Genomic DNA, 9735 nt, shown 5'->3' with positions numbered 1-9735 from the left:
CAATGTTATAAAAATACCAAATCTTTGAGTGGCATATATTACCTATTTTGTTCTTTCATGTCAAATCTCTCCGAAGTGTAATCATGAGGGATTGTGTAATGCATACTGGATTGAGCTGACTCAGGTCAGTTCACAAAAATTACATATATCAGTCTGAGATTGGGTAGAAATGCAGGTCAAGAGGAGATCACACAGTGGATAAATGTGCCAGTGAGAAAATTTTGTATAATGTGTCTCAACTGATTACATCAAGCAGTTTTAGCACCATTGGGAAAATGTAAAGCTCCATAGAGTAGGGTGGCTTAAAAGGGTTTGGATTTATATAGAAACGGGTGTCCTAACATCATGCACCGTGCACAGCTAAGGACAACAGACTTGCCGCAGTCATGTGTATGTCATCGGCAATCATGTTTACAGCCACTGACTTTGCATACTTTGAATGTAATCAGCTTTTTGTTTGTACCACATGAATGTTTGGATATAAACACTATTACGTGACTTTTCTTACTAATAACAATTCCTAAGGGGTCTTGAGCGCTTGTGGACCTGTATGGGTTATTTCAAAACACGTTAACAAGGCCAGTAAACCACAAGTTGCTTCCCCTCAGGTTATCTTGTATGTCATTTTGTCATTGTTATTGGTTAACCCACATTTGAACAGTGAAATGTTTTCTTGGTGGTTCATCTGTTTTATGATATTTCTTCCCACATACAAAATTTGAGGACGTTCTATAGTATAGGGGGTAAATTTGCCTTGCTTAGCTATCTTGTTTTTCCTGTTGCAGGTTTTTCTGCCCTCCTCCGTGTGTTTATCTCATGGGAAGCGGATGGAAGAAAAAGAAAGAACAGATGGAAAGGGATGGCTGTTCAGAACAGGAATCTCAGCCCTGTGCCTTTATTGGCATTGGGAATAGCGAGCAAGAAATGCAGCAGCTGAACCTGGAAGGAAAGGTGAGTGCCTTAATGCAGAGCATTACTGCCATAAACAGAGCTTTCTGCTTATTATCAAAATAAAAAATAAAAAGCTGTGAATATAAAGGCGGCAATGTCACAAGGTACATTTATGCTGATATATCTTCAGTGACTGAGCAATATTGCTTAATAGCTTATAGGGAACAATTAAATAATGCAGCATACATCCATATTGTAGTTCAGGGTCATTATTTTTGCAAAAGGACACCTTTCAACCTGGCAGTAAAAATTATTTTAGATATCTAAGCATGTGAAGGTAATGTAGGGTATGGTTACATGTACCACAGATGGACACAAATTCTAATTCTCTGAGCATTTCTTGAAGCCCCGAGTTTGATGTTTGTCAGCTTTTAGCTGTTAGCAAGCCAAATCATATGTTAGTTTCCTCAATCTATTCAAATCTAAATCTAATCCAGTCCTGCCCATCTTCCATAATGCCATATAATGGTGCCTGGTTCCAGACAGGTTTGCCTTTGTGTAAAATAAAATAATTCAGTAAATCAAGCTGTGAAAGTGAATCCCATTACCATGTTTTACAGTTGGATAGTATGTTTATCCAATCTAAAATGGCAACAATATTGAGTGCAGGCGTTATTATGACCCAGCCTGACTATATAAAACTATTGTTAGTAATATTGTGAGTAATAATCTCACAATCCAAAATACACATTAACAAGTCTTGTGTTGTGACTTTGTTAGGAAATACAGTTTGTAGCATCCTGCAGGGTTTGTAACTTAACTGGTTGAGCTTGAGCCATCATCAGGGTTTCCCTATCCTCAGCCAATCACGTAGCGGAGCTCTGCTGACAGCTCCGCTTTCTTAATTGCTCCTGCAGCCCCAGCGGAGCTGTGGTATGTGTTCTTGGATATAGAACACATGTCACAGCTCCGTTAGGGCTACAGGAGCAATTAAGAAAGCGAAGCTCTCCGGTGCCGGTTATCTGAATTTTCTGGTTATTTGAGTTCCGGATAACTGGGGTTCTAATGTATACAAAACTAGACTTCAGTGCTCTACAAGAAAACTATTTGTTCTTTAGCAACCAGTCAAATCCCCTAATATTTTTTTCCCTACAGAACTATTGCACTGCCAAAACCTTGTACATATCGGACTCTGACAAGAGAAAGCACTTCATGTTATCAGTGAAAATGTTCTATGGGAATAGCGATGACATTGGCGTGTTCCTTAGCAAACGGATCAAGGTCATCTCCAAGCCATCTAAAAAGAAGCAGTCACTGAAAAATGCAGACTGTGAGTATATGTTCACACTTTCTTCTCAGATTTGTTCTTTTTAGTCAAGCACTAGGCATGAAATCTGTAGATTTGGCATCTATATTCCTGCTGTCTAATGTGTAAGAGCACATTTTTCCATTTTTCCAATCCCATCTCAGACATTTCCATAAAATGCTGTATGACGCTTTTCTTGCTTCTCACCTCTACATTTTTTGGGGGGTTTTGGGAGGAAAGTGTTTATACTGCCTTCATTTATGAGAACATTAGGTGCACAAATACTGACAAGCTAAACTCTAGGCTTCATTTCAGTCTTGCACAGTAGTACAGGCTGCTTTCAGGCATTGCTTACTGATAGCTACACGCTTTAAGCTTCGTATGCTGCATGTTAAGCAGAGCCCACCTAATTTTCAAGCTTATGGATGTCAAGCATCTGTTAGACATTTCCTTCACATTAGTGACCATGGCCCCTCCATTTCTTTACTTTTATTTTAGTTTTTTAAATCATGGAACCTCACCAAAATGTGGCCATTAAAAAGCTTCTTGTTTTTCTGAAAGCAGTGTATAGCACTCTGCTGCTTCCCACCAGCTATTCCAGAGACTTCATAATGTCAATGGATCTAATATATAATGAAAATTATTTTGTTTAGTAATTTCACTAATAATTTAATGAGTGGGAAATGAGGAACTTAGAGTGACACAATATAAGCACATTAACCTTTAGTCTCAATGCTTAATTCCTGTTTATTTCTTGTGGCCCAAATTCTTAATAATGTCGGGTGTTTATCATTGTGGAGCTATTGGGGAAATATTTTCAATTTCTGTCCCTATGTCGCTAAGAAAAGACAATGCCATTTCTGCAAAGACCCCCCCCCCCCAAAAAAAAAACAAAAAAAAAAACAACTATATTTGCCTGTTGGAAAAATATTCCTGTACTACCTGCCCTGCTAGAAAGCGCCATGTGGCACTCATGATGAAACAAGTATAGGTAAGTGTATAAAAAACAAAAATTGTGATCAGGCAGGTATATTGTTTTTATTGCAGAAGGGAAATATTTCCTGTTCAATACCGGAACTGCATAGTCACAATTTTAAAAACAACCACTTCAGATTTGCTGCACCTTTTTTAAATAAAGACAGTTGTTTAACCATTTCAGATTGTGAAAATTCTTTCTTTTATATTCTTCAGTGGAAAGCAGGGAAATTTTTTTCTTCAGCATCCAAGTTCATTTTAGGAATATTCTGCATGTGTTGCTACTACCATACTACTCATTGAATAGTTAGCTATGTTGTAACCTGTATATTGTCTCTATTCCAGTATGTATTGCATCAGGGACAAAAGTGGCACTATTTAACCGGCTGCGTTCACAGACCGTCAGTACGAGATATTTGCACGTAGAAGGTGGAAACTTTCATGCCAGTTCGCAACAGTGGGGCGCGTTTTACATCCACCTCTGTAAGTGAAAATCTTTATCTTCTAGGTTAAATAATGCAACACTGCCTTTTACATATGTTTAAATACTTGAAATAAATTGAGAAACACTGAATGATGCCTTTATAAATAAACCATTTCTGTATTTGTTGGTTGTTAAGGAAGTAGCTTGGGTGTTCAGCCTATCAAAAAATGTATATGTTGGGTTTAATTTTTTAACTGGACACCTATTGCAAGGTATGGTTTGAAAAATACCTTTTCCTGTAAGAGGATTGTTTTCAATATGTTTTGGTATATTCATGTTCTCATACAACAAACAGATGTTCTTTATACCCCAAGGCAAGGGGTATAAAGAGCCCTGAACTCCTCTAGGAACAGTGACAACACCAGACAGGAAAAAAAAGCATTTCCTGTAGCAAAACATAGTAACATGTGGATAGCCTAGAACCTCATGCAGGTTTTCATTGCTGTCAATTGTATTATGATACTGATAATACTTTTTTGCTAAGTCATTGTTATCTGCTCCATTTGTGTATATCTCTTAGTGGATGATGAAGAATCAGAAGGAGAGGAGTTCACTGTGAGGGATGGTTATATTCATTATGGACAGACGGTGAAACTTGTTTGTTCAGTTACTGGCATGGCACTCCCAAGGCTGGTGAGTTTATTATATTTATAGGGAAAAATTGTATTTATTTTGGATTAAACACTTTGCTGATCAGTGCTCATCCAGTCCTAACTGGTATTGAAGCTAGTAGCATATAGAAGACAAATAGGTTCAGTAAGTTGTAGCTTTGGTGCAGTGATCTCAGTAGTAGTTTTCTGTGCACAAAGCTGAAATACATTTTCCTAATAATCTTACAGTATGTATATGATAGAGTTCCACAGCAGTATAGAGTCCCCCGTAGCATCATAGCATATTAAGATCAATGTTTTGCTGGACCAACAAGTATTCAGCAAAACAATAAAGTATGCCATTATGTTTATGGTCTAAACAAAGCACTGAAGAAAGGGGGTCACTTGGTTCTCCTAAATGCATTGGCTAAAGTTTTGTAGTACGATGTGCCCATAAAGCTTATCTGTATCTCTCGCTCTTTCTCCTTTAAACATATTCTGGGGCTCCTGCACCTTGGACTTACTGATAAAAAGCTGCTTCTTTCTAACCCAACTTTATAATATCAGTGAATATAAAATAAATGTATATAGCTTAAACCCAGTCACTGCCCATCCCAGGTTTCACTAATCTTTCAGCACAAATGATGAACTAGTTTTGAAAATATTGACAACATAGTTCAGCTTTGCATTTTGTTAGCCGAAGCATGGAACTACTCCTGCTATGTTCTGTCTGTAAATAATTGATTATAGATCACATGTCCTAACTGGAACATAGACTGTCAATGCTTTGTGTTCATTTTCAGATCATCAGGAAGGTGGATAAGCAGACGGCTTTGTTAGATGCAGATGATCCAGTTTCCCAGCTTCATAAATGTGCGTTCTACCTGAAGGATACAGAGAGAATGTATTTGTGCCTTTCTCAGGAACGAATAATCCAGTTTCAAGTAAGTTCCATGTACACTCCATATGGTTCTGACTTAGGTAAAAGTATGAATACCTTTGAGGGTGGGGTCTAGATATTTTATTTAGTTAGAATTCCTGCTAACTATACACATAAATATATGATTACTTGATGCAACAGATATTTGTTTTTGAACAGTAAATTAAAATTATCAATTGTGGCAGAAGATTACTTTTACCGCTTCAGTCTTGCATTGGCTGTATAAGATGATTTTTAAATAAGTCCATGATCCCTCTGTTATTGCATTGTATGGTCCTTGTGAGCTTTTACCAGCATTGTGCCTTCTCTAATTACAGTAAATATGCTATTTGGGTTTTATAAGGTCATCCTGTTAAGTCTTGTACTGTGTTGGCCATCAATTAATTTGCAGTTTGACTAACCTAAGATGTATGCTTTCAGTGTCTTTTATAATTTTTTTTTAAAAGGGCAGCCACTGAAAAGTGACATGGGCTTATTTCTGCTGCTTAGCATGGAATATAATTTGAGGGTCATTTGTTATGCACCAGCTGTAATAACCAATGTTAGTGGATAGGATATTTCCATGGCAGGATGGCGAAGCAGTTTCTTTAGGAGATATTGTAAGCTTTGGAAAACTAATTGAAAATACTAATCTATTGTACAATTTAGTATATAAAAAATTCTGTCCAAATCCTTTTAGTAATGGAAAAAATACAGAAAATGTTATTACCTCCCTGTGACTTTGCCAGTTCCATCTTTGTTTTTGTCCTTACCAGACTCTGCAGCTCTGAAAGAAATGGGCTGGGATAGGCTTGGCCTGGACTTTATTGACAAAGCTATCTGATTTAGAAATCAACAATGACCACGCTGATAGTCACATCCCCTGGAATATTTAACCTACTGTAGAAAATGGTAAACAGCACATCCTTCATGATGCTGTGCTACATTCAGGAGCAGGGCAGCATTATTATCATTATTATTAAACGTGATTTATATAGCATCAACATATTATGCAGCTTTACTCTAAATAGGGAGTGCAAATGACAGACCTACAGACAGTGAAACAGGAGAAGACCTTGCCCCAAAAAGCTTACAGTCTAGGAGGTGGGGTAAGTAACACAGGAAAGGGGAGACAATGCTATTGTGTAAGCTGTATGTGATGAACTCCACTGGATTTATTAACAGTTATTTGTTAGACAGGGGACTCCTAGAAACCTGTGCAGATGTTCTTGCAATAGGATGTAGCCTATGATATTTTTTGTTGGAGGAATTTTCTGGGCTGGATTTCTAATTTGTGGTTGTAGAATTTATTTCTATTTGTTTTGTCTAACAGGCCACTCCATGCCCCAAAGAGCCAAACAAAGAGATGATCAATGATGGTGCATCATGGACAATCATTAGCACGGATAAAGCAGAATACACTTTTTATGAAGGCATGGGGCCAGTCCATGCCCCTGTGACCCCTGTACCTGTTGTAGAGAGCTTGCAGGTATTGTAATTCACTTTTCTGCTGATTTATATGCACAAGGTAACTGAGGTTATATTTTCTACTTGTTCCAAAGCAACATTTATGTTGCAGTTTTTCAAAGTATATTTTCCATTATGTTTTAGAACATTTGCACCATTGGCAAACTATATTGTTAAAACGTAAATTTTTTCTGTTTTGAATTTGGTTTAAAATAACACATAAAACAGAAATTACCAGGAGTTGTGAGTAAAAAATGTGAAAATGATCATTTTATATAGGTTTAAAATGTCTGTAACTGGTTTTATAGATAGGCATCCTTTTACCTATCAAAAAATACTGCGAGGGTTTGTCATCGATTATCTTTCTTTAAAAATGCAGATTTACTGACTCTGGCTGAGCCTCTGGCTTTAGTGGCCATGAATAGGTATGTAGATTAAAAGTTCCTATAGCATTCCTGATAAAGGTCTGTGATTCAGAAAGTATTTAGGCCAGAGACCAACCAGCACACTTGTAACAGGTCAGCAATAGCATTTTACATACAGGTAGTCTCCACTTTACAACTTACCTGTTTACCTGCCACCTGCACTTACGACTGGCTCCACTGACGAGTACACTGTAGAAAACTGTATAGTGCATAAATGTGGCGTCTCATCTTCGGTCTTCTGGGCTTCCTCTGTCTTCCTCCTCGATCTCTGGTCTGCAGACTGTCCGTGAGCTTGTCACTGACAGGCATTGCAAAACGGGTCTATCCTCTACGTCTCGCTTAACAACAAATTTGCAGGAACATAACCTGGTCGTTAAGCGAGGAGCATCTGTATTACACTCACATGTTTCTTTTTACAGTATAAGGAAAGTTTCTGTGCTTCATGTTTCTCAGGACCTTTTCTGTTATCAAAGTTCTTTCCTCATATTAGTGAACATAATATAGCTAGTGGATATTAATATTTAAATATTTCCATATGCACAAAACACGCTGAAAATTAGCTCTAAAACAAGCTGTCCTGCTGACCTTACAACTGCAAGCACTGTATTCTCTGGTTTGTTTTTTGTTTTTTTAAGTAAAATAAAAGTAGCTAAGAATTGTTAAAAAAAAAAAAAAAAAAGTGTTTTCATAAGTGTCTATTGTTTTGTTTAACTCCTTTATAGTTTCCCTTTGGAACAAAACTTTGCACACATACTTGTTGATTGGGTGTTTATAATGAAATTCTTTTTTTTTATTTGATAGCTAAATGGTGGTGGAGATGTAGCAATGTTGGAACTTACAGGACAGAACTTCACTCCAAATTTGCGTGTTTGGTTTGGGGATGTAGAAGCGGAAACAATGTACAGGTATCTATATCACTTGTATGTTTTTTTAGTGTCCTTTTGTTTTCTATCCAGTGCAACTTTCAGGTCTCTAGCTACTTGCTTGGTATGGTGGAATTTGTGCCTTATCAGCTGGGGGACTTCAAGTTGTCAACGCCTGATGCTGCTTCTTTGGATAAAACAAGACTGTTATAATATCATATAGACATTTTTGTAATAATGCATTTTCCTATTTTTGTATTTGAATTAATGTCTTTCTCTAAATCCACTGTCATTATCCTGCATTGCTTTATTAACTTGCATGACTTTGTATATTTGTCTTTCCATAGGTGTGCAGAAAGCATGCTATGTGTTGTCCCAGACATTTCCGCTTTCCGAGAGGGCTGGAGATGGGTACGCCAGCCAGTGCAAGTGCCAGTTACATTGGTCCGGAATGATGGCATCATCTATTCCACCAGCCTTACCTTCACCTACACCCCAGAGCCTGGACCTCGGCCCCATTGTAGCGCAGCAGGTGCCATCCTGCGAGCTAATTCTAGCCTACTGGCCTCGAACGATTCCAGCACAAACAGCGAGGGAAGTTACACAAATGTCAGCACAAATTCCAGCAACGTCACATCATCCACTGCAGCAGTAGTGTCCTAACCACAAACTTTTGTACCTGGACTTCAGCTGACTTTTAGTTTTTACATGGAAGGACATGTATAATGAACTTTTTGTTTCATTTTGGCTGTTTCTTTTTAGGTTTTATTTTTTTGTGCTTTCATGGGAAAAAAATCTCTCCATAATTCTTTGTATCACCTGAACCTTTTGACCTGCAAGTGCCGAGCAAAATTTTAAGCCACAAAAATGAAACGGAATATAAACCTATAAAGTAGGTCTGACAACAGCACTCTATTTTTAGCCATTTTTTTTGGGGGGGGGGGCAGAAATAGGAAATGTGGTTTTGGGGGTATAAACCCTTAGAAACCTAGACTGCATGAGCATAACATAGTTTTTATGGACCAACAGCCTTGTATAAGCTTTAGTAAAAGGTACATTTTCACCATACCTTTTTATATCACAACATATAGTAAGTACACTTTTGTTACCAAATATTTTTTTTCCCAAAAGTATAGTCAGGCTCTAACCTGATCATACTGGTGTATTTTAAGTAATCATACTCTTCCAGTTACAAAATAATGATATATATATTTTTGGTCAATGGCTGGAATTTTTTTTTAAAGGAATTTTTTTTTTTTTTTTTTTCAAAAAGGTTTTTGTTTTTTTTGTTTTTTTTTTTATTTTAGCCAGTCGAAACCTTTTAAGGGCAAACCTTTTTTTTTATTAATATTATTTGATTATATGAAGTCTGTGCAAAAGCTTTAAAAAAATGCCTCTACCTTGCCTGCAATACAAACTGTGTATGTGGATGGTGCACTCTATTAAGTCATTGTCTGGTATACACAGTTTTTGTTAAGTGTAGTTGAGGAGCAGTGAGCATGTGACTCTCCAGATGGTATTAAATAAGAACACCTCCCAAATCTGTTTTGTGTTGAGGGTGACCAGCGCCATGGGTGTGTAATTAAAGTTACAAGGCAATGCTTTAAGCCTTTGCTTCCTTCTGGTAATATAAATCTGTGGTTAAGCTATGGTGTAAAGACGCCACATGTCACTAATATACTGAAACCACCATGAAAAGAACGTGTCACCTTTAAAATGCCATTACATTGGTGAATTCACTTTCATCATTCACATATGTAAAAAATAGAGTACAGCTAAATACCCATGTTGGGTATTGGCACACTCACCTGAGTG

The 9735-nt window shown here is 37.2% G+C and overlaps 1 protein-coding gene across 3 annotated transcripts in view; it reads left to right on the top strand.

Annotated features, from left to right (window-relative positions):
* The window catches only part of RBPJ (recombination signal binding protein for immunoglobulin kappa J region), a 44056-nt gene extending 35263 nt beyond the window's left edge, over positions 1-8793 (top strand). For all 3 annotated transcript variants that reach the window (XM_072406359.1, XM_072406360.1, XM_072406361.1), the window contains 8 exons: positions 786-951; positions 2047-2221; positions 3518-3655; positions 4177-4289; positions 5050-5190; positions 6499-6654; positions 7859-7962; positions 8268-8793. In XM_072406359.1, coding sequence (XP_072262460.1) covers positions 786-951; positions 2047-2221; positions 3518-3655; positions 4177-4289; positions 5050-5190; positions 6499-6654; positions 7859-7962; positions 8268-8583 — 1309 coding nt within the window. In that variant the 3' untranslated portion in view covers positions 8584-8793. The remainder of the gene's footprint in view (positions 1-785; positions 952-2046; positions 2222-3517; positions 3656-4176; positions 4290-5049; positions 5191-6498; positions 6655-7858; positions 7963-8267) is intronic.
* Positions 8794-9735: the final 942 nt, after the last annotated feature.

Source organism: Pyxicephalus adspersus, chromosome 3 (genome assembly GCF_032062135.1).
Source record: "Pyxicephalus adspersus chromosome 3, UCB_Pads_2.0, whole genome shotgun sequence".
NCBI classification, from domain to species: Eukaryota; Metazoa; Chordata; class Amphibia; order Anura; family Pyxicephalidae; genus Pyxicephalus; species Pyxicephalus adspersus.
The sequence above is the reverse complement of the archived record's forward strand: the minus strand, read 5'-3'. Positions and strand labels throughout refer to the sequence as shown.